Consider the following 25617-nt stretch of genomic DNA (forward strand, 5'->3'; position numbering starts at 1 on the left):
AGATATTTTTCTTTTTTGTTGAGAAAAGGCCTTGCTCTTGTCGCCCAGGCTGGAGTGCAATGGTGCAATCTTGGCTCACTGCAACCTCTGCCTCCAGGTTCAAGTGATTCTCCCGCCTCAGCCTCCTGAGTAGCTGGGATTACAGGCACCCGCCACTATGCCTGGCTAATTTTTTTCTATTTTTTAGTAGAGACAGGGTTTCTCCATGTTGGCCACACTGGTCTCAAACTCCTGACCTCAGGCGATCCACCTGACTCAGGTTCCCATAGTGCTGGGATTACAGGCATGAGCCATTGGGTTGGCCAATATTTTTCAACGTAAATAGTTAAAAAATCAACATAGTCCAGACGCGGTGGCTCACACCTCTAATCCCAGCACTTTGGGAGGCTGAGGAGGGTGGATCATTTGAGGTCAGGAGTTCGAGACCAGACTGTCCAACACGGTGAAACCCTATCTCTAAGAAACATACAAAAATCAGCTAGGCGTGGTGGTGCAGGTCTATAATCCCAGCTACTCAGGAGGCTGAGGTGGGAGAATCACTTGAACACAGGAGACAGAGGTTGCAGTGAGCCAAAATCGTGCCACTGCACTCAAGCCTGGGTGACAAGAGGGAGGCTCCATCTCAAAAAAATAAAAAAATAAAATAAAATCAACATGACCATGCTGACTTAACCGAAACACACAATATTTTCTTAAATATATTAAATGCCTATAGACTCTATACTCATTGAATTTCAACTATACATTTTAAAGATTTATAACTTATTTTTGCATCAAATAGTGAATCAATATTGTTAATTATCATCTTTCTGATATTTGTTCTCCATATGGTGACTTAAAATTTCTTCAAGACAGGTTAAGGAAAGACTGAAGTAGAGAAGCAAGGGATTCTAGAGTAAAGTTCTAATTCTGGTACCTATCTATAGATTTTAGAAAAATTCTCTAACCATATGCTTTGGATTTTTCTTTCTGAAAAAGTAGAAACTGTATCTATTCTACTTCTCATGAGACAACTGTCCAAAAAAAAAAAAAAAAAGCGTAGAGATAAAACTATAAAATATAAAAATTATGAAAACACAGGATTAAATATAAACCCAAGTAGGCCCTTTAATGAATAGACTTCTACACACTATACCATCTAATTTTTGGAAGTACTAAGGATAGTGCTCACTACCTAGCATTCAAAGTTTTATACTGAGATTGCTGAATAAACGGACTCTTAAATGATTATGATTATTATTATTATTTTGACTAGTCAAGTAAAGCAGTGGGAGTGGAGCAAGATGATCTCTTAAGGAAGAAACATGAAGAACAACAAGGATCATCTTTCTCTCATTTGTTATCACTAACTTCACTGAATTAAAAACAAGTGATAGTCTTCCCTGGCCCTTCTGGGTATAACGCTTAAGTTAGTCTAGAACTTATATTAAGGACTGTAAGGTATGACTCACAGGTGAGATATCAAACAACACTACTTGAAGCACTAAATGTCTACAATATTTCCAAGTATAGCAGTATGTAAGTTATTAAATGTTTACATCTTGCTTTCCCAAAAATGGCATAATTGACTTCACTATTTTCCATTGATTGATATCATGTTTCAAAGAGAGCCACTAGACAGCACAAGTTGCATTTTGGTTTCTTTTTGCTGGTTATAACTTAATACTGCTAAAATCCATCCCCAAGTATAGAAGATTTAATTCAATCTATAAGTTTGAATCTATAAGCCTAGCTATTAGACAGCATTGTAGTTCAGAAATTTATCACATTATAATAATCCATTCCAGGATACTATGAAGTAATGCGGTCTCTTGTGCTAATTTTACATTATCGTTGAAAAGTAGTAACTGATGGATCACACATTTTTAATCCATGATGCCATCTGGAAGGAATTTCAGTAATTTTAATTATGTGTGTGCATAATGCAAAAGCATAGGACACCACTTTTTTTCTAATGTTCTATTTAAAGACAGAAATGGCTAATCTGCCTTATGTAATGGGTTCTTTTCTATAGCACAATAACATTATCAGTGTTTTAATGATTATAAACGCAGTACTAAATCTCATGCTCTGCCATGGAAGGCCATAAGAGGACATCTTATTTATTTCCTAGACTAAAGGCAGGATCACTTTAAGATAATCAAGATAAGGAGATTAGAAACCATTACCCACCTGACCACCCCTTTTACTTAATATATGAGAAAACTGTAGCTCAGAGAGATAAAGTCTTTTGTCTAAGACTGTGAACACAACTGGTGGCACAGCTAGAAGAACCCAAGTACAATCCCTTCATTTTTGAGACAGAGATGGTGGTAGGAATGCCATATTTTTAGACCAACAAAATAATGACAGACCACTGTATTATTCACATTTTCTCCCAGGAAATTATTTTCTCTTGAATTTTATCAGGTTCAGAACACATTCTATAAACTGTTCCCATAATAAAATGGGAACTGATACAACAAGCCCTTCTAAGTTTTAAATACCAGAAAAGCAATACTGTCAAGGTAATGACTAATTCTGTTATATTTCTTCCTTATTTCTAAAGTACGTCTTCACCAATTTTAATATTTGCTTTCTATAATAGAAGAGCACACATATTGTATTAGTATCATATTTTGGGGAGGAAGTACCCTTTCTCTAAATATTTTAGTCAAAAATAATTTATTGGCGTTAGATTCTAGAAGAGGTATGAATAATTAAATCTCAACTAAATAAAGGGGGAAACCAGACATTTTTACTTTAGCTTTTCTTTAATTGTATAAAAGCTCTTGGTTAAAAAAAAAAAATGCAACATTTCACGCAAATTATTCTTTATACAAGGATATGCACTGATAAATCAAGTACAAACTTCATTATCTTCCATTTAAAAATGTTACCTAATATCTATTCATAACTATGGGAAAGCATTTCTAAATTCTAAAATAAACAAAATCTTATGATTATAACTACCCACAAGAGTTATTATTTCTAAACTTTTCTTAGGAACATTTAAAATTTGCCTCACAACATCCCTGTGAGGTAGGGAGGTAAGTGTTCTCATATGACAACAAACCAAATTGATCAAAATATTAGTATCTGGTTACATGTAGAAACTGGCTATATTTTTAAATCTTAAAATAAATGGCATCTATGAGGCAGTTCTACAAAGAAGTCCAGGAAGATTAGGTTGCTTATTTCTCACTATATTTATCAGAAATAACAGCTATTTTGATTTTCAACCAACAGAAATCTTTCTCCATCAAAGGCTTTTAAATCTTCTAAAAATTAGCAGAGCAAGTATAATGGCATTTCGCCAGAGAAACAAAACATGGGATGTCACGCCAAGTCATTCTCTTCTTCCTCTACGTGGAGATAGCTTAAATGATATCTAGGCATACAAAGGAATCCAAGCAGTTAAGTGTCTTCTTTAAACATACTACTTCTTCTGATTCTTCCAAGTTAAAGCTGTGATTACTGGGTCTTTTTAAATTTTCATGTTTCTTCCATGTTAATTTCTCTCAGTCAGGGACTATTTGCATCTTGTCAATTAGGAAAAATTGTAGATCCTCTTCTTCCATGAGAAATGGTGACTCCACTAAGTTCCAAAACCAAAGGTGATCAAAGAAATCATCCACCAACGGAAACTGGCTGTCTCCGGAGTATGAAAAAAAAAATCTAACTTGGAGAACTGATCTTCTCTGTCTTCAAAAATATATCCAGTAGATATCAGGATGTAAGAGAGTAAAGAGTCCAGCTTTTCCATAAAAAGACAAAATGTTCAAGCAGAAAATTTTTTAAAAGTGGTAACAGGAAAGGGAGGAGAAACTATTTAGGTATGTTATGCTTTTTCTTTATTACTTACTGCTCAAGATAATTCTCTCTGCAAAAAACCCAGATGTGATAACATGTCTAGTATTAGTCCAAGGCTGAACATCTAGTAGATCACATGGGTTGTGAGACTTCAAATAAAGTACAGTTAAAGATCAGCTTCCTTCCTTGCTATGGAACCTAAGACTTTCTGACCATATGTAATAATGACAGAACAGTTTATCTGTTTTAAAAAGCTGAAAAGATGTAACTACTAATAGTAGTGGTGTTCTTGGACTCAAGTAACACCCCATGATGTGGTTCTTCATATAACTTAACCAATTACTAGTATCCATTCTCTGTAACTCTAGAGAAAAAAAAAAAAAAATCTATTACTTCGTAGAGCCAAAGAGACCTTAGGTGGTCTCTTTAATAGTAACTTAGATTGTGAGTAAAGCATATCCTAAAATGATCCAATTGCAAAAGGTAATTAAGCCATAAGATCAAATAAGCTTTCTGAAAACACTTTTGCTAATATAAAGTTCCAATAGCCTCATGTTACAGACACCAATGCAGCTATGAAGGGAATCTTTCTCCATTAACTATGTCACATTAAATGTCATGGAGAACGTTTACTGTTGAAAATTTTAAAAAAAAAAAAAATCCCTTTGGCATGTCAGGTAAATGAGACTTGAAAGATTTGGATTTATTATCAAAGGGACAGAAAATAGCAAATGCTGGTGAGGATAGAAAGAGGAAAGTTCACACCCTGTTGGTGGGAAAGGTATATTAGTACAGCCACTATGAAAAACTGTGGATGTTCCTTAAAAGACTAAAAACAGAACTCACATGATCCAGCAATCCCACTGCTGGGTACATATCTAAAAGAAAGGAAATCAGTATATCAAAAAGATACCTGCACTCCCATGTTTACTGCAGCACTATTCATAATAGCCAAGATATGGAATCAACCTAAGTGTCCACCAATGAATGGATATCTACCAATAGTACCACATTGTGTATATGTGGTACTATATGTGTTACATATACACAATGGAGTACTATTCTGCCATAAAAAAGAATGAGATCCTGTCATTTGCAACAACGTGAATGGAACTAGAGAACATTATGTTAAACGAAATAAGCCAGGCATAGAAAGACAAATGTTGTATATTCTCACTCATATGTGGAAGCTAAAAAAAATTGATGTCATGGAGGTAGAGAATAGAACAATTACCAGAAGCTGGGAAGGGTAGTGGGGAGGGGGATATAAAAAGGGGTTGATTAATGGGAATAAAAATAGTTAGACAGAAGAAGTAAGATTTAGAGTTTGATAGCACAGTAAGGCAACTATAGTTAACAATAATTTATTATGTATCTCAAAATGACTAGAGTATATGGGGAATGTTCCTAGCACAAAGAAATGATAAATGTTTGAGGTAACAGATATTCAGCTACCCAGATTTGATTGTTATACATTATATGTTTGCATCAAAATATCACATGTACCCCAATAAATATGTACAACTGTAATGTATCCATAAAAATAAAAATTAAAAAAATTGGGTTTAGTAACTTAATTCTGTACTTTGTACATACAGCAGCCTTTAAAATATCCTTTGACATAATTATGGCATTGATATACGCTTGAAGGTTAATATACAAGTATGCTGAATACTCAAAACATGTATCTGGAAAAACAAACCTTCTATAATAAAAACTAGGTAGAACACTGTCCATGTGAAACAAGTATTGACCATATAATTGGTCCTTTAAAATAATCATCAGCTGACATTTATATAATCCAATAAGGAAAAACACAAGTTAAGTCTTTTTCTAGAGTAATAATTACACTAGAAATAAGAGTTATTTGAAACGAATAATTTTTAGAATGTGTATTTTTATTCATATTTAATAAGAACATGCTTTATATTCATTGGAATAATCTTATAATTTATCAAGTTTTTTTGTGTTCGTTTGTTTTTCGGATTTTTTTGTTTGAGGCAGAATCTCGCTCTGTCACCCAGGCTGGAGTACAGTGGCACGATCTTAGCTCACCACAACTTTCGTCTCCCGGGTTCAAGCGATTCTCATGCCTCAGCCACTTGAGTAGCTGGGATTACAAGTGTGCGCTACCATGCTCAGATAATTTTTATATTTTTGGTAGAGACGGGGTTTCGCCATGTAATGTTTACAATTTCTTTCTTTCTTAAAAAAAGGTTTTTTTGTATTATTTTCTTTCAATTAAAAAAAACATTAAAGGAAAAAAATCAACTAAACCTCTTTAAAAGTCAGACAGCAAATGTACCCCCATTCCCACTCTCTATAAGAGCTACCTCACCTATTTTGGAGAGATAAAATGCAAGAAGACAGGAAGGTTTCATATTTTTACATAGGAAAACTGATACTCAGTGAAGAGCTCTTAAAGATAGTGATATTTTAGTAAGAATTCTTCCTCTTTAGTCCAGCTCATTTTTCCTTTAAAATAAACCATCAATTAGCTTTTAAGAAATAAACATAAAAAAGCATATTGCTCTATTTATCAAAGAAGAAATTCCTAAAGCCATCATGTTGTGAGGGTATAAGAGGAAATCATTAATCAATAGGAATAAACATTAATAGAAAAAAACAAACACTAAAAAACTAGGAATATAGGGGAACTCCCTCACCCTGATAAAGAGCATCCATGAAAAACATACAGTTAACATCATACTTAATGGTAAAAGACTCAATGCTTTCCTTCTATCAGGAACAAGATTAAGATGTCCACTCTTGTCACTTCTATTCAACACTGTACTACAGGTTCTAGCTAGAGCAATGAGTTTAAAAAAAAAAAAGAGAGAGAAAGAAAAGATATCCTGATAGGAAAGGAGAAAGTAAACTATCTTTATTTACAGATGATATAATTTTATGTATAGAAAATCCTAAGGAACCCCCTAAAAATGATTAAGACTAATAAATGAGTTCAGTAAGTTTGTAGGATACAAGATCATTATACAACAATCGTCTTTCTATATACTAACAATGAACAATTCAAAAGTGAAATTAACAAAACAATTTCACTTATAATAGCACCAAAAAGAATAAAAATCTGAATAAATTTAGCAAAAGGAGAAAATCTATACTCTGAAAACCAAACAACATTGTTGAAATTAATTAAAGCAGCTCCAAATAAATGGGAAAACAGCTCATGTTCGTGGATCACAAAAGTTAACATTAAGAGGAATATTTTGGCCATGAGCTCCAAACTGATCTACACATTCAATACAATTCTTACCAGAATCCCAATTGGTTTCACTGAAGAAACACAGAAGGAAATTCATATACAAATTCTAGGCACTAAAATTCATACGGAAATTCTAAGTACTGAGAAGAGTCAAAACAATCTTGAAAATAATGCAGAAGTGATCATACTTCCCAATTTCAAACTTAACTACAAAGATAAATTAATTAAGACACTGTAGGCCAGGCACAGTGGCTCACACTTGTAATCCCAGCACTTTGGAAAGCCAAGGCAGGAGGATCACTTGAGGTCAAGAGTTCAAGACCAGCCTGGCCAACATGGCGAAATCCTGTCTCTACTAAAAATACAAAATTAGCTGGGGGTGGTGGCGCCTGTCTATAGTCCCAGCTACTCAGGAGGCTGAGGCATGAGAATCACTTTGAGGCATGAAAATCGCTTGAACCCAGGAGGCGGAGGTTGCAGTGAGCCGAGATGGCCCCACTGCACTCCAGTTTGGGTGACAAAGCAAGACTCTGAAAAAAAGAAAGTGTAGTACTGGCATAAACATTGAGACCAATGGGACATAATTAAGATTCCAGAAATAAACCCTCATATTTACCATCAGCTGATTTTTGACAAGGGTGCCAAAACAGTTCAGTGTATAAAAAGCAGTCTTTTCAACAAATGGTGCTGGAACAACTGGATAGATGTGGGCCTCTATCTCACATCATATATAAAATTCAACGGACCAAAGACCTAAATCTAAGAGCCAAAACTATAAAACTCTCAGAAGAAAACATATGTGTTTATCACTGTAGCCTTAGATTAGGCAGTGATTTCTTAGATATGACACCAAAAGTGTAAGCATGAAAAAAATGAATTAGACTTATTTAAAAATTTAAAACATTTGAGCTGCAAAGCACCAAAAAAAGAAAAAAAAATTAGTGAAAAGACAATAGAACTGAAGAAAATATTTAAAAATCAATTATCTGGTAGGAGGTTAATAACTAGAAATTATAAAGAACTACAACTCAACAACAAAGAGACAAATAATCTAATTAAAAATGAGCAAAGGATCTGAACAGCCATTTTTCCAAAGAATATGCACAAGTCACTAATAAGGCACATGGGAATATGCTCAATATCATTAGCCATCAAGGAAATACAAATCAAAACCACAATGAGATACCACTTCACACTTAAACCAGGGTAGCTATAATAAAAAAGACAATAACAAGTGCTGATAACACGGAGAAATCGGAATCCTTATATATGTGCTGATGTGAATGCAAAATGGCACAGCTGCTTTGCAGTTCCTCCAAAGGCTAAACATAGAATTACCACACAACCCAGTGATTCTACTCTTAGGTATATACTCAAGATAATTGAAAACATATGTCTGCACAAAAACTCATACACAAATGTTTATAACAGCATTATTCATAATATTGGAACTTTCAAAAAGTGGAAACAACCAAAGTGTCTATCAACTGATGGATGGATAAATAAAATATGGTATATCCATAGAACAAGAACATGAGACAAGAAAAGGAAATGAAATACTGATATATTCTATAACATGGATCAACCTTAAAAACACATGCTGGCTGGGTGCAGTGGCTCGCACCTGTAATCCCAACACTTTGGGAGGCCGAGGCGGGTATATCACTTGAAGTCAGGAGTTCGAGACCAGCCAGCCAACATGGTGAAACCCCATCTCTACAAAAAATATAAAAATTAGCCGGCATAGTGGCGCACTCCTGTAATCCCAGCTACTTGGGAGGCTGAGGAAGGAGAACTGCTTGAACCCAGGAAATGGAGATTGCAGGGAGCCGAGATCGCACCATTGCACTCCAGCCTGGGTGACAGAGCAAGACTCAAAACAAACAAACAAACAACACATGCTAAGTGAAAGGAGCCAGTCACAAAAGACCATGTATTATGATTCTATTTATACACAATGTTCAGAATAGGCAAATCTATAGAGACAGAAAGTTGATTTAGTGGTTGCCTAGGGTAGGTGGAGGGAGAGTGGGGGTGTATAGGGAGAATGACTACTAATGAGTACAGGGTTTTTTGGGGGTGGGGAGTAATGAAAATGTTCTAAAATTCACTGTGGAGATGGTCACACAATTCTGTGAATATACTAAAAACCACTGAATTGTATACCTTAGGTAGTTAAGTTATTTAGTACGTGAATTATATCTCAATAAAGCTGAGATATAATAAAACAGAATCCCAAAACCTAACAATTTTGTCAACAGTGAATACACGGCCAAGCTAAACTCTAAATGGAAAATGGCAGACAGAAAACAAAAGTACAATGTACATTTATTTAAACTGTTTAGTCATATCTACATTTGACACATTCTACAAAGAAGGCAGTCCCTGGAGAACGACCACCCTCAATATCAGTGATTGTGTCCTTAGTTCCACATGAAGTGTGAATCTTATGTATTATCCCCATGATGCAAGAATGGATCCAATCTTTGCAGAGATTCCTTTTAAAGACGTAGACTAGAAACTATATGGGTTACCTAGTCTCCAACCTCGTTTGGCTTCATTTTAAAAAGCTGTAATATGTTTAGGGGAACCCTGCCCACTCCATTTTACCAAAGGCCTCACCACTATTTACTGTCACATATAACACAAATGTCACACATTTTGTGGCTTGCCTGGCCTCTGCCTAGGTGTACACCTTTATCTTGGCCCTAACTATTTTGGTTAAGAGAAAAGATGGCCAAATCCAAAGGAAAAAAACATTCTTCGCTACGTCCTAGAGCAAAACTGTCCATATCACCTACCTCCCTTCCAATGAAATCCCCACTGTAGCAGGCTAGGAACAGAAGTGGAGGGGAAAAAGGAATTTTTTTAAGCCCTCCACAAGAAAGAGATCATAATTAATCTAGGATCAATCTATTCCATGGCAAATGACCACACCTGTATTTCCAGCTACTCTTCTTGAAAAGAGAAACTGACAATCACTAGGAATGGATTGATGAACATTCTTTCCCATTAATTATAACAGTAAGGCAGAGGTGAAGAAGAGGAAGGGTCTAATCACCATTGGAGGTGGGTTAATAATGTCTTTATCTCACATGGTTTTTTTCTTGTGAATAATCTATATCAAGTGACAGTGCTTGACAAAATGGTGTAGCAAATTTTAACTTTTACCTCAAAATCTTTAGAGAATAAACATTAGTTCTTTAAAAAAATTCAAGACATGAAAATGTAAATGTATCTATTCAGAAAGCTAATAAACACTTAGTCACTAAATTATATTTCTTATTTCATCTTATTTTAAAATAAATAAATTGCTTCTCAGTTTCCAGAGAATGCAGAACAGTGTAAATGACCAAATTACTACATACTTCTTATAAAATACTATTGTTCACAATGATAGTAAAAAATGTCTGACATCTCTAAATTGTTGAGTTATGATCTCTCACAAACGTTCCTTACCTTCAAGTTAATCTAGAAAAACCTAATCTAGTTTTTGAGTTTTGATGGTGGAGGAATAATGATATTTAAGTCAATTATTAAGGAGAATCCTATAACTTAAAATTTTCACCTACAATTATATCAATGATAAAGTCACTTCTTCTGAAATCAAGTCCCAGCTTTATATACAGTACGCAGTCTTATCCAAACAAAAGTTATCCACAGAAGTTACTTCTATTTTAGTTTATTACTATAATCTAAGATTTGCTATCCATTAAAAAGGGAAACATATCACAGTGTGGAGAATATAGTACCTGAGAGCTCTTAACAGCCAATCACTTTTTTCCTGTTTTTATCATCTTAAAAGTACAGTAAATCCAAACTATATTTAAGATAAGGGCCGGGCGTGGCGGCTCATGTCTGTAATCCCCTTTGGGAGGCTGAGGCAGGCGGATCATTTGAGGCCAGGAGTTTGAGACCAGCCTGGCTTACATGGTGAAACCCTGTCTCTACTAAAAATACAAAAACTAGCCGGTCGTGGTGGTGTAAGCCTGTAATCCCAGCTACTTGGGAGGCTGAGACAGGAGAATGGCTTGAACCCGGGAGGTGGAGGTCGCAGTGAGCCGAGATCACACCACTGCACTCCAGCCTGGGCAACAGAGTGAGACTCCATCTCAAGAAAAAAAAAAAAAAAATTAAGCACTTCCTTTTGTATTTTAGTTTCCATTTATTCTGCTAAATATAAAAATGTTGTACTTATTTTGATGTTTTTGTATTTAACTAGCATTTAGTTAAAATGCTATGTAAAATTTCCAGGGAAATTTAAGTTTTTGAAATTGCACAAAAATTCCTAGTCATAGTTTTAAAGTAAAGTGTTTCTAAAACTCTGATGATAAATATACATGGAGTAAACCCATACAGATGTCATACATTGTGATAAAACTGTAGTTATACTGATTTAAAGCAAGACTAATATGCTAGAAAGAAGTATTTCTGCATACATCCTTTAATGATTATCTGTTGGAAACACATAATGTGGCAGAAAACAATCTCTTTAACAGAATAGAAGGTACATGCAATATCCCCAAAAATACATAAATTCTAGAAGCACCATGAGAACACATTATCTAAACATTAGAAGAATCTAAATATAATCAGTGTTTAAAAGAGCCCATTTTCTATTAAGGTAATCAAACTGTTATTAAAATTTATCAGTACAAAAATAGCTTCACAAACTGCTAATGTATATGTCTTTTCTGAACTCTTGAAAATATGACAACAATTATTTATCAATATTGTACCATATTTGAGGATCAAAAAATTGTAATGAACAAAATGAAAACTTTAAGTTTTCAGTATTACATTGTGACAGCACTGGAATACTATAAAATCAACTATTTCCAAGATAATTTTCAGTGGCTTTAAATCTTTTTTAGAAAATCTATTATTATTTATTTAAAAAACAAACAAAAAAACAAGTAAATTCTAGAATTCCAGACAGTTGATGCTATGAAGCAAACAAGAATTCCCTGGAAAGAGAACAAAACCTTTCCTCTTATGTATATGCCAGTCTATTAGTATATAGCTACTTTTCTTGATATATAACTAATCTAAGATTGGTTTCAAAGGATTTTCAAGTGTATACCTGCTCAATCTCAAAAGACATTATCATTTAGGTTAAAAAAAAGATAAACAGCAATTTAGATAAAATTTAATAACATATCCCCTCCAAAAAATCAGTAAACATTTCATCCTCATGATCTCCCTTTTTTACACATCTCTAAACTTTAAAAATAAGTACACTAAAACAGTATCAATTCACTGAAGCTTATTCAATAAGAATATTTTTGCATAGTTTATGACAAGGATATAATACAGTACTATAGCACTTGACTAAGGAGTATTGAGCAGCTCATACATTTAAAATTTAGTTCAGCTGCATAGCTAAAAATCAAAGAAAGTAGTAAATGATTCAAGGTAATCTATAATGCCACTGAATCAGGTATAATACAAAAAGTTGTAATAGCTTAGTAAATATGTTTTTCAAAAGTTCAAAAGTAATTTTAGAAAAGTACTTGTGAATCTGTTTTAAGAATAACACAGTGGAGGAGGAGTAGATGAGGGCAGAGATGAAACAAGACTGGCCATTTTTTCATAACTGTTGAAGGCAGGTGACATGTTTATAGGAGTTCATTACAGTATTTTCTCTCTGATGTATGCTTGAAAATTTTTATAATAAAAAGTTATAAACATTAAAAATGTTTTAAATCTTGCTTATTTCTCTAAAGCTAAGTAACTTTTTAAGAAAGACTTAAAGAACAAACTGTAACCACATTACTAAAACTTTCAGTGCTAAATGAAAAGCAGGACCTTCTTTTGATATGTTAATTAACAAATTCATGAGGTTTAGTCATAAAATTTGAATTTTAAGAAAAGAACAAATAGCTTGCTAAGTAGCTATTACTACAGTCAACTCTTAATTAATCTGACTGACTAGATCACTGTTTCCTATATCCCCCTCCATCTTTTTTTAGAACATAGACATTCCAGTGATTTTGCTCCTTATTCAGCAGTTAAATGGACTCAACTAAAACAGAGAAATACTGGCAAAAAATTTTTTTGCTATTAATTATTTTCTGCTAAAACACATATTGGAGAAGGAAGACAATATAGTCTAAGCATTAAAAACTTAAGATTTTATAGCACGTTGGGAGGCTGAGGCGGGTGGATCATGAGGTCAGGAGATCCAGACCATACTGGCTAACAGGGTGAAACCTCGTCTCTACTAAAAATACAAAAAATTAGCCGGGCGTGGTGGCGGGTGCCTGTAGTTCCACCTACTCGGGAGGGTGAGGCAGGAGAACAGGCGTGAACCCGGGAGGTGGAGCTTGCAGTGAGCTGAGATTGAGCCACTGCACTCCAGCCTGGGCAACAGAGTGACACTGTCTCTAAATAAATAAATAAATAAATAAATAGTTAATTGTGTTCCTTTGCGATGGGAAAAAATAATAGTGTGCCCAGTTTAAAAACTTGTGAGTTTTATATTTCAATAAAATTTATTTTAATATTCTTTTTCTAATCATGAAACATGGATCTTATTTCTATACAGGTCTCCTAGGACAGGAATAGTTACTAACTTCCTGACACAACAATGTGCTTGTGTTGGGTATTTGCCTAATGAACTGTAACTGACAGTGCATACCAGGATCAGAGCTGAGCTGTAGACTCACATTTGTTACTAATGAACTGTGTGACTTAGGCAACTCATCCAACCTCTGGGATTTAGTCTTCCACATGCCAAAGGCACACACTTTCAAACTTTGACATTTTACCCTATAATCAGCACACACACATATACGTACACTACTGAAACAGTTTCTACTCTCAATATGAGTTTTACTCTAATGTTTTCTCTTTGGTTTCATTATATTTCATTTTTCAGAAAGCCACAAATGGCCTATTAAACTGATATCAAACTACCACAGTTTGGAAAATCATGGATTATATCATCTCTGAGGTCTCTTCTAGCTCTGATATTCTGGGATTCTAGCATTAACTTAAAATACTCAATGTTCTACACCTCAGGTGGAAATTTTGTTTTCAGTCAACTAACTAGCTGAATACTAATTAATATTGACTAATGTAAAACCAAAACAAGTTCAGAGAATGTCTTAAAAAATCCTGTGAAGTATTTTTCAACAAGAACTACAAGATTATGTAATACCTCTCACATAATTAAAAACTTAAATTGACCTGTTAAGTTTTATATTCAGAACTCCGTCAAGTATCTTCATGACTCATCTATAAATTCCAGTAGTCAAAGCAGTTATGTACTTCAAGTCAAAGTAACTCTCATTAAAGACTCTTGAGAACAGAGAAAAATTATGGAGAAGACCAATTCCAGGTAGTAACTCCAAATACCAAGGATTGACAAAATTGTAGACATTGGAAAATTTTAGGTGCATAAAATAAACTACAAATAGCTTTTACAAATGTTAAATACAAAATTTCTTATTTCTAAATGCTACAGTATTCAACACAGATGGCTCAATTTAAGTGTTAGCCAAAGAAATCAAGTATATAATTATATTTGGTGAAGTTTTAAGTCTGTTTATTAAATGGATATGTTAAATCTAATTTAATAGCAAGAAAATTTTTCCTTTCCTCAATATAGTAAAATATTTGTTTAAATTGCATACTAATATGATTATTTACTTGTAACTGTATATTTTAAAAGACTATATAATGTAAACATATTATTCAGATCGAAAGAACTAAAATTTTTCATGTGTTCAGTCTTTATAACTATAAACAGAAAATATGGTTATACCACAATAAAACAATAAATCTATAACTCCACAACATATCTACTGTTTTACGTAAAATTATTAGCACTGTTAGCAACAAATTAGAACGGCCTCATAGTCAGTTTTCCTCTGTTCATTCCTAAACAAACTTTTTTTGTTTTTTATAGACAAGGTCTTACTTTGTCACCTAGGCTGCAGTACAGTGGCACAATCATAGCTCACTGCAGCCTTGGATTCCCAGGCTCAAGTGATCCTCCTGCCTCAGCCTCCCAAGCAGCTAAGAGGTGTGTGCACCACCATGCCTGGCCTAAGTTTTTACATTTTTGTAGAGACAGGGGTCTCACTATGTTGCCCAGGCTGGTCTCAAACTCCTGGCCTTAAGTGATCCTCCTACCTCAGCTTCCCAAAGTGCTGGGATTACAGGCATGTGCCACTGCACCTGGCCATTCCTTAAAAAATCTTAACTAATTTTTTCTTCTTCCTCAGCCTGACAATGAGGTCTCTCAATGTTAGCCTCTACTATATTTAATCCTATGCCCTTAATATTCAACAAATTTCAATCAAAATAAAAATTCTCATGAGAAAGACAGTTGAAGAGTATCTCATTTCACTTCAATTTTGCTTAATATGCCAAAGGATTTTTTTTAATTGGTCCCCAAAAGAAATGTACAATGAAGGAAAATTGTTTTCCTAATTTTAACTAAAACTAACCTAGTGAAAAGTTTCCAAAGAAGGATAAAAAATTAACTTTAAAATTTGTTAATTTAAAAATGACTGATAGGTATTTGTTTTACATTTGCAAGATTGCAATTGCAGAGACCTCCTTACATCCCACATATACCAAGTATAGCCAATAATTAATGTAACTGGTTTGGAACACATTTAGGATAAATTATATGTTTTCAGAGTTATCAGATTCTTTTAAAATTCAAAAGCAAGTGAAGACTTATCTCCTGTTAGTTGGTGTACAAAGATAAATCTGCCATTAACATTAACAAATCCATGCTAAAAGTTATCCCACTGTTTCCTTCCGTGAAATCATGTGGTGAGATCACCTCAGACTATGATAAAGCTTAATTTCAGAGTGGAAAGCCTACTTAAAAAAAAAAAAAAAAATTCCAACTTACAACCTTCAAGAACATACACAAAAATAGAAACCAGGTTAATAAAGAAGGCCTTTTAGAGGCTATGTTAAAAGACAGGTAGGAGCAACTTACAAGATTTTATTTCACTGAAAAACAATTTGTACTGTAATTAGCCTCGTGCTCCTTTCTCTACATAAAGGAAATGTTCACTGCAGTCCATCTATGCAACTATAAACTATAAATTAATAAAAAGTTTGTGTATTTCATTTCTGAGGTTAACAGAAGCAGTAAAAAAAAAAAAAAAAAGTCAAAGTCAACCTAGAATTTTCACTCAAAGCTTGTAACTACAAGGGTTCCTGAAACCAAACATTTCCATATTTACACATTTACTTAATCATGATTGCTGAATTGAATCTGTACCTATGTGAAAATGGCAATGCATTCTGAGTTGGTTCAGCCCTTGGCTCTGAGTTCTGTGTCACATCAGGTGTTCTTTCATCGTCTGTCCCGTTGATACTTTCTGGTGTTAAAGGAGACTGAAGATCCCCACCTGCAGATTCCTTTAAAAAAAGGGGTGGAGGATAAAGAATAGTTACACTTTTGTTAAAGTACACAATATCATCTTGAGGTTAAAACTGCCATTGATGTATGCTAACTGATGAACCAAATTTCAACTGAAATTTGAGTCAAAGACTTAAAAAATAAAACATGGAAATTTTTATTTTTTATTCATGGCAGGCTATGAGAAAAAGTTTTTGAAGCTGGGCTACTCACAAGAACTCTCTGAAACATACAATTTAGAAATGGAAATATAATGCAATTTAGAAACAGTTTCAAATAACCGAAAAATGTTTGGTTTATATAACTAATTGGTCGGAATAAAAGATATTCAAAGAATTACTATAATTCAGAAGAAAAGATGCACAAAAACACACGAAGATGTGATTCTGGTGGAAGAAGTAGATAATGGAAGGGGTACAGGAGAAGAACTGGATGAGGAGAGGGGGAGGATGAGGAAAGGGGTGAATGAAATTTGCAGCACGTTTTATCTGCCCTACTTTTTAATCCCTATAGAGCTACTTAGAAAAGCAAGAAGAAATGTCTCTATAACCTATTATCTATAATGATGTTAGTGCATTTCAGCTTATCTTGTCTGGTACTCATAATGGAATTACTTTTCTTCACAAAATTTCCTGTCTTATTTCTACTTTTCATTAAGATTTGTCTTTCAAAGTAAATTTATTTAAATAGCATTAAAATTTATTTCATTTTAAATAAATTGAATTTAAAATGAAGCTCAAGCTGACACTTATGTCTGCCACCATCGGATTAACCAAATTTGATATTGGAAATCAGAATGAGGAGTCATTTGATAGACCTATTAACTAGGGGAGGTGCTAAAACCAGACTGTTAAAGAGCAGCTTGGTGGACCTCTTATGATCCCTGGGCAATAAAATGTCACAATTGAAATATCTGTCTATATTTGGGGGGAAAAAACAAGTGTCCAACAGGACAGTGGTTAGGAATGATCATAATTTGTTAACTTATAAAAATAAAAGATTTCCTCTAATAAAAACAAGACAAATATGAGCAATGTAGCAAAATGCATATAATTTTTAAAAATCAGAATGTAAAACAGTAACTGGGTTATGATATTTATATCCTTCACATTTAGAATGTTACACATGAAGTGCTAGAAAAAAATATGTAAATATTAATGTGGTGAGACTTATGTTTTTGGGACTTCTGGTTTTATACTGCTGTACGTATTTTATTTCACATTTAAGTATTTTAATTAATAGTTCCATAATGCTATAAACTATACAAGCTGTTAAAGATCAAAAGGATACTTTCTTAATTCCATATTATCACTTAACCATTTTTCAATTTTCAGTAGAACCTCTATTTTGATCTTTAATTTCATTTTTATTAAATCTTTCTCCTAAATCTGCTTTGTTTCCATTAGCTGACAGTCAATGCACGAATAAAATCTACAGTATAATGTGACAATATAAAAATGTTTTACAACAAAGTCAAATCCTATTAAGTGAATAATGGGAATAGCAATCACAAAGTGACTACTTCTAGGTCAGTTATGGACCATATTAATTAGTCAGAAAAAATTTAACCAGCCAGTAAGAAACCATAAAATAATAATCTCTGGTATTAACAAATCAGTCTTATTACTCTCCAAGACAGGCCAAGTCAAACTAAAATAATAAAACGTTGAATGTGCAACCTACTAAACAGTTAAATTGCTGAAGATTCAGTTCCGTAGAAATGATAAGAGAAACAAATTACCGGTTGGGCGCCAGTGGCTCACACCTGTAATCCCAGCACTTTAGGAGGCCAAGGCAGGGGGATCACCTGAGGTCAGGAGTTCAAGACCAGCCTGGCTGACATGATGTAACCCAATCTCTACAAAAATACAAACAAAATTAGCTGGGCATGATGGCAGGTGCCTGTAGTCCCAGCTATTCGGGAGGCTGAGGTGGGAGAATTGCTTGAACCCAGGAGGTGGAGGTTGCAGTGAGCCGAGATCATGCCACTGCACTCCAGCCTGGGCAATAGAGCAAGACTCCATCTCAAAATAAAAAATAAAAATAAAAATAAGCAAATTACCTATTAAACTTAAAGGGCATAACCGGGGTTAGCAATTAAGGATTAACTCAGGGATTTGCTGGAACTGGTTGACAAGAGTGTGCAAAAATACATTAGGATCAAAAGAGAGAGAGGAAGAGCAGTAGCAGTTTGACTCCTGGTTGTTACCATCTTCTGGGATGAGGGTGACATAAGAGGGAGCAGGGTTTGAGGCATGGAACTTGGGGAGGCTACAAATGTTAATGCTACTAAAGTAGAAAGACTATTCCCGGGGCAAGTTAAGAAGGGGAGAAAGAAAGGGATAGAGGTTGTAGCAATCCTAACATCTCAAAGCAGCAAGTTTTTCTTCAGAAAACTTGAATATTAGTTATATTTAAGTAAAGGCATAGTTATCTTAGGTCATTATACCTAAAATGAAAAACAAAAAGCCCACTCAAAGCATGGTATTTTATTTTTTTAATTTAATTTTTTATTCTGAACCAATTGAGAACTTGGGTTTTTTAAAAGTCAGTTTTAAAATATAAAATTAGTATTTACTGATGAGACATAAGAAAAAATTCCAACAGTACATGAGGGCACAAAAGGAAACTGAAACCCTCTTTCCCTCCAACTACCCCAGAGGTAGCCAAAAGTATTCTGTAAAACATTCCAGAAATTTTGCATATGCTAAAAATAGTACTTGAAACATATTTTGTATTTAACATATTCTAAGCATCTATTTCTTTTTTAATCTAAATTTTGTGTAATTTCCTAAACATCCTACTTCAGTTATTCTTTTTTGGGGTGTGTGTGTGTGTGTGTGTGTGTGTGTGTATACCCAAAGCTGATAAGAAAAATGAAAAAAAGCAAAAAATAAAATGAAATAAAGACAGATCAAATGATCCTTTCTATTGACTTTATATCCTTCCTTTGAGAAAATAAAACCACTTACATCTCATTTTGTTTCTGAGAAACTCTCCCTGTAACTCCCACTGAAACAAATAATCTACAGTAAGAAAAAGAACAGTAGCACTGAAGAAAAAATATATGTTTAGAAGTACAAATCTGAGAGAATATCAAGGAAACCAAAACTAACAGATGCAACTTATTATAAAAAAGGCACCTGAGCACAGATGTGAGATTCAGGAAATGCTTCTTAAGAATTCTCTCTTCCTACCCATTTGTGAAGTGGGTAACTTAAAATTAAAATAAAACCCACCAATGAAATTTTGGCTCAAAAGTCAAAAAATGAGAAATATTCTGGGACACATGGAAAAAAATTGACCTTGACCCTCACTCTAGGACAAGCCTTTAGGGTGTTATCAACGACCTACTGCATATTGGAAGGGTGGGCTGAGGAGGTACGCAGCAGCACTGCCATGACCCACTATACCAAATATCACTACCACCTTCCATTTCATGCCAATAAAACCTGAAATTAAATTCCCATTACAGTTTCAACCTTGTTGGCTTAAGGAAAATAGGGCCCTTTCTTTACCATTTAACAAAAATTCATGGAAGACTCAGTCCATTCTAGTGTTTTATACTTAAACAAAGATGAGAACCACCACTGTTTTCTGAGCCCAGAGGGTCTGACAGAAAAATTGGGGGAGGAGCTAATAGTGTTGAGATCCCATGGCAGTGAGAATGGAAAGAAAGAAGACAGCAGGAGGATACATAAAGGAAGATGAGGCTGAGCTCTCAAACAAGATCCTCATATCCTCAGTCATACATTTTTCCTCTAGTTGGTCACCATCCAGAGCCACCATTTCTGAAATCCATTTTGTGACAACCACAGAAGTTCTTATAATCTGACTTTCTGGATTAATTTATGCTCTTCCTTTGCTATGTAAAGTATACTGGTTGATTGATGCTTAGGGTTAGTGGATTAACTGTCACTCTGCTTGAATACTTTGCAACCACCAGCTGCATCAAATGCTTACCAAGAGTCAGCTGTATGTGTCCCAAACCTGTTTATGCCCATTATATTTATATAACTTTAAAACTGAATTAAGTACCATGTAAACTACTGATTTTGAATGCAAAACTAGAGTGGTTATTTTAATGAAAACCAGGCTAAATACTTTGAAATGACTAAAATGTAAATGGCTAAAAAATTAAAATAAAACTCACAACTGAATTAGGCATATATAATATTCTACAATATAATATCTAACATAGGAATAGCTTCGGTATCTCCTAGAAACTTGTTAGAAATGTAAATACTTGGGTACCATCTTAGACCTACTAAATCAGAAAGTCTGGGAGTGGAGCTCACCAACCTGAGTTTTAGCAAGTCTTTCAGGGAATTCTGATGTAGAATTCTGATGCATAGTATTTTTCAAATACATATTGTATAAATATACAATTAAGACATCTGAATTTTTAAAGACAACTGTTAGTGCCAGACACGATGTTAAGGCCTTACATCATCCTCCTCCCTATTACAACCACATCAGTTGTTAATATTTATCTATTATCTACTATATGCTAAGTACTTTGTAATCCTCATTTAATTCTCACAATATTCCTAAAAAGAACATATTGTTCTCATTCTCATTTTATAGAGGAAGAAAAACAGTGACTTGCCTAAGCTAAGAAAACTATTAAGGGTTGGAGCCCAATTTCAAATTCAGATTCTAGAACTCCCATTACTAACCATGACCTGACACTGTGTCGTTACCATATTTATTGATGATGATCAATGATTCTATAAGTAACGTAATACTCATGTTACAAACATATAAACACACTTGTATTAAACAACCAAGTGTATTACATGGCAACAGAAAAGTAAGTTATATCTAGGTTTGTCTGACTCAAACTTTTAACCAGTCTCTTACACCTCCCTCAAATAAAAACGAAAGCTATGACCAACCAAGTTTCTACTACTATCGATTTTCCTATTTAACCTATTATCATTTATCCCACTTAACTGTTCTTTTGCTAAATTCCACAGTAATGTTACATTCTTCAGGCAGCATTAATTCAGCAGACTGGATTAAACCACTGAGAATCAAGTAGGGTAGACATGGCCAATGATCATATAATTCAAACTAGAACAGACACATTAGATATTATCACCCAGGCTGCAGTGAAGTGACATGATTGTAATAACTCACCACAGCCTCAAACCGCTGGGCTCAAGCTCCTCCCACCTTAGCTCCTGAGCAGCTGGGACTACAGGTGCATACCACGCCTGGCTGAACTGATAAATGTTTTTAAAAAAATGATTCTCTCTGGCTTCTGTATATTAAATTGACAATTAGGCTTCAAATGTTTGGTAAGATAAATTAAGGTCCATATATTTTGGCTCTCAAATAGTGATGAACTTAAGATATTTCCTTATTCTTTATATTTCATAGTATTTTTCAAATATAAGCATCCTTTAATTAATATATTCCTTTAATCAAAGCAGAAGCTTAAAGTCATTCCTTCCACCAAGGAGGAACAGGTATTAGCAGCAACTTATAATGGGTCATGACCAGTTCAACTAAAACGGAAGTCACGATTACAGAAACAGAAACTAATCACAATGGCAAAGTTTAATCCATTGCAATTTTATTAAAATTCTTTGAGTACTCTTTACTGAATGTGCTGTTTGTTGCATCTTCTCATAATACTGGAATCATTCACTAGAGGAACTAGAGCTCCCAACATGTACTGGCATTTAATTTTAAATGGGGTTTTATGTTTAAAAGTATCACTACACTTTCATAGCACTTAGAGAAGACAGATTCAAGAGAAGTTTCAAATGATCATCAAAGTTATTCCAGGTCACTGCATGTACAGACGCATAATGGAGCTTTGGCTTCAATCCAGGGTAACACCTTTAGTCTATGAGGGAATATGTACTTTAAGCATATTTAACAGTGCTCTCCTTTATTCTTATTTTTAAAAAAAATTCCACCCTCTATACCAGTAGAGTTTTCCAAATAGAGCTGGGTGATAGAAGTGGAAAGGGAGATAAAGAATACATAATTTTCTAAAATGTTCCAATCATTGGTTAGTTATTAAATTCCAAGGCAATTCCTATTTACTTCAAGAAAGTTCCGGCCGGGCGCGGTGGCTCAAGCCTGTAATCCCAGCACTTTGGGAGGCCGAGACGGGCGGATCACGAGGTCAGGAGATCGAGACCATCCTGGCTAACACAGTGAAACCCCGTCTCTACTAAAAAATACAAAAAAAAAAACTAGCCGGGCGAGGTGGCGGGCGCCTGTAGTCCCAGCTACTCGGGAGGCTGAGGCAGGAGAATGGCGTGAACCCGGGAGGCGGAGCTTGCAGTGAGCTGAGATCCGGCCACTGCACTCCAGCCTGGGTGACAGAGTGAGACTCCCTCTCAAAAAAAAAAAAAAAAGAAAGTTCCATGTAAATCTGCTACTACTGACATTCCAGAGAAACATTTGTAATATCTGATTCTTCTTTCCATAAAAGCTACTGAGTACAGTTCAGAAACAATTACTACAGAGGAGAACAGCCAAGAGCTGAATCCTACTCGTAGGAAACAATTAAGATAAAAATTAATTTTAGAAAAGCCTACTATTAAAAAGCTGAAAATAGTGGCATTCTATATTAATCATACAGTAAAACCCTTGTATAATAAAAGTACCAAAATGTAACTATTTAATCAACTTTACTTGGAGATACAACTTCCAACTGAAGGAAGATTATGATGGACAAGTAAAAGGTCCTTTGTTCAAAGAAAAAGTAATACTTTTATAAAACCTATAACCATTGTCTCAGTGCTAAGCATAAAGATGGTCCAACTGTCAGATTTAAGTATACTTTAAAAGTATGTAAAACAGGCTGGGGCAGTGGCTCACGCCTGTAATCTCAGCACTTTGGGAGCCCGAGGCAGGCGGATCACTTGAGGCCAGGGAGACCAGCCTGGCCAACATGATAAAACACCACCTCTACTAAAAATGCAAAAATTAGCCAGGCATGGTGGCACACACCTATAATCCCAGCTACTTGGGAGGCTGAGGCATGAGAATCACTTGAACCTGGAAGGCAGAGGTTGCAGCAACCGGAGATTATGCCACTGCACTCCGGCCTGAGTGACAGAGCATGACTCTAGCTCAAAATAGATAAATAAATAATAAAAGTATGTAAAACAAACCCTATTGTTTGTGCGTGTGTGCATGCGTGTATTACGACATTCTGACATCTTTTAAACAATTTTTCTGGCTGGGAAGAGACTGCTTCTCCCCTCTAGGGCTAGCTAATTCTTAAGGACAGCAAGAGCCCAGTCCAGAGCATGTCTCTGATATGCAAACTAGCCAATCCAGAGCCATACCTCCTCTATCTGATCCATACATCCCCAGGAGACAATATTCCTCTAACTTAATCCATCCCAGGGCCAGTTACCAGACAATGAGGGACCACTCCTATAGTTTAGAGCCCCCTGAAATTATTCAACCGAGCCAATCCTAAACTATTTCCCCCTCTCTGCTTTGCCTTTCCCATAGAAATTCCAATAAAGGCTCTACCTCGGCTTTCCCCTCACTCCTGCTTTCTGTCTCTTGACCACCTTAAGACTTTCCCTGTTTCTAGGACCTGTAAGTATAATAAACTTGTTTTCCTGAACTTTTCCTGTGACTCCCTTTGTGGTTACATTTGACTATCACATGATATTTAAGTACTTTTGCTAAGTTACAAGCACATTAAATATTTTGAATTGAATTACTAAACTGAAATTTTGATTAAAAATATTCTTGTAGGCATTGGCATATAGAAAAACCTTTACCCACCAGTACAAATTAAGTAAAGGATGTATTTCTCTCTCTCTCTTATTTTTCTTTTTGAGACAGGGTCTTGCTGTTGCCCAGGCTGGAGCACAGTGGCACAATCATAACTCACTGCAGCCTCGACCTCCCAGTCAAGTGATCCTCCTACCTCAGCTTCCCAAGCAGCTGAGACCATAGGCTTGCACCACCACACTTGGCTAATTTTATTTTTATTTTTTAAAATTAATTTTATTTAATTTTAATGAGGTCTCCCTATGTTGCTCAGGCTGGTCTTGAACTCCCGGGCTCAAGTAATCCTCCCACCTAAGCCTCTCAAAGTCTTGGGATTACAGGTGTGAGCCACCACACTAACGGGTGCATTTCTATGTGTACTTTGGATATTTAATTCTGGCATAAAGGATACTATGTGAAATGAACAAGGTTCATAATTAAGAATAGGAATGATAAACCCACCTGTGAAGGTGTACTGGTAAGTTCCATCTTTTCTTGTGATTTTTCCTTTGCTAGTCGAGCAGCTTCTTTAAATTCCTGAAACTTCTCTGCAAACTGAATGTATAAAGACTACATACATTAACCAAATAAAAATAGGTCACAGTGCCCACTTTCACCTCAGTAAAGTTATTCATTTTCTGAATAACTGACTCTACACAAGCAATATAGCCTCCAAACCAATTATAGCTTCTAATATGAAAATGACAGGAAATGAAACCTAATTCCAAACATTTGTGCACTATGAAGTATTTTGACAAATCTTATTCAAAACATCATGATATATCTAAGTTAGACTTCAGAGTCAGCTAGCTTACCAAAAGGACTCCTGGTTGGTCAGAAATAATTTACTAAGACTAAGGTAGGGGAAAGAATCAGTAAACATAAGCATACTGTGCTATGTTTATCATTGAGAAAACTGAATTTCACAAATAACCACTTTTTGTAAACATCACAGTATTTAGAAAACACTTTTAAATTCTACTAAAATATAAACTCTCATAATACACAACACATTTTATTTTCACTAATACAAATAGCAATATTTACTATTTTCACTAACTGACATAACTAAAAATTAATTTCCGACGATTCCTAAACAGCTCATGTATAGCAGCAGAAAGGAATAATACTCAATGGTCTTTAAGATGGATAACAATTTCAAAACAAAAATTATTGTACATGAAACACTAATTCTTAGGAACTCATAGGAAACTATAAAACATCCTGGCCACAAGGAATATCTATTTATGTTTTGGAAGTGGAAGTCTATCACTTCCAGTCTATCACTAGTCTATCACTATTATCAGTGAGAGTAAGTTAAGACTACATAATAACTACATTTAAAAACCCCAAATCTCTATGCAACTTAAAGTATCTGTTAGAGTTGGTAATTAAAACATGAAATTATAGTTCCTTTCTCAAATCTCCATAAACCAACTCTGATTTCATTTCC

The 25617-nt window shown here is 34.7% G+C and overlaps 1 protein-coding gene across 1 annotated transcript in view; it reads right to left on the bottom strand.

The window, feature by feature from the left end:
- HOMER1 (homer scaffold protein 1) overlaps nucleotides 1–25617 on the bottom strand; it is a 139023-nt gene that overhangs the window by 46786 nt on the left and 66620 nt on the right. Inside the window, exons 4-5 of the mRNA XM_031935432.1 lie at nucleotides 24627–24719; nucleotides 16266–16405 (exon numbers count right to left, since the gene is read on the bottom strand). Coding sequence (XP_031791292.1) covers nucleotides 16266–16405; nucleotides 24627–24719 — 233 coding nt within the window. The remainder of the gene's footprint in view (nucleotides 1–16265; nucleotides 16406–24626; nucleotides 24720–25617) is intronic.

This window comes from Piliocolobus tephrosceles, chromosome 4 (assembly GCF_002776525.5).
Source record: "Piliocolobus tephrosceles isolate RC106 chromosome 4, ASM277652v3, whole genome shotgun sequence".
Taxonomy (NCBI): domain Eukaryota; kingdom Metazoa; phylum Chordata; class Mammalia; order Primates; family Cercopithecidae; genus Piliocolobus; species Piliocolobus tephrosceles.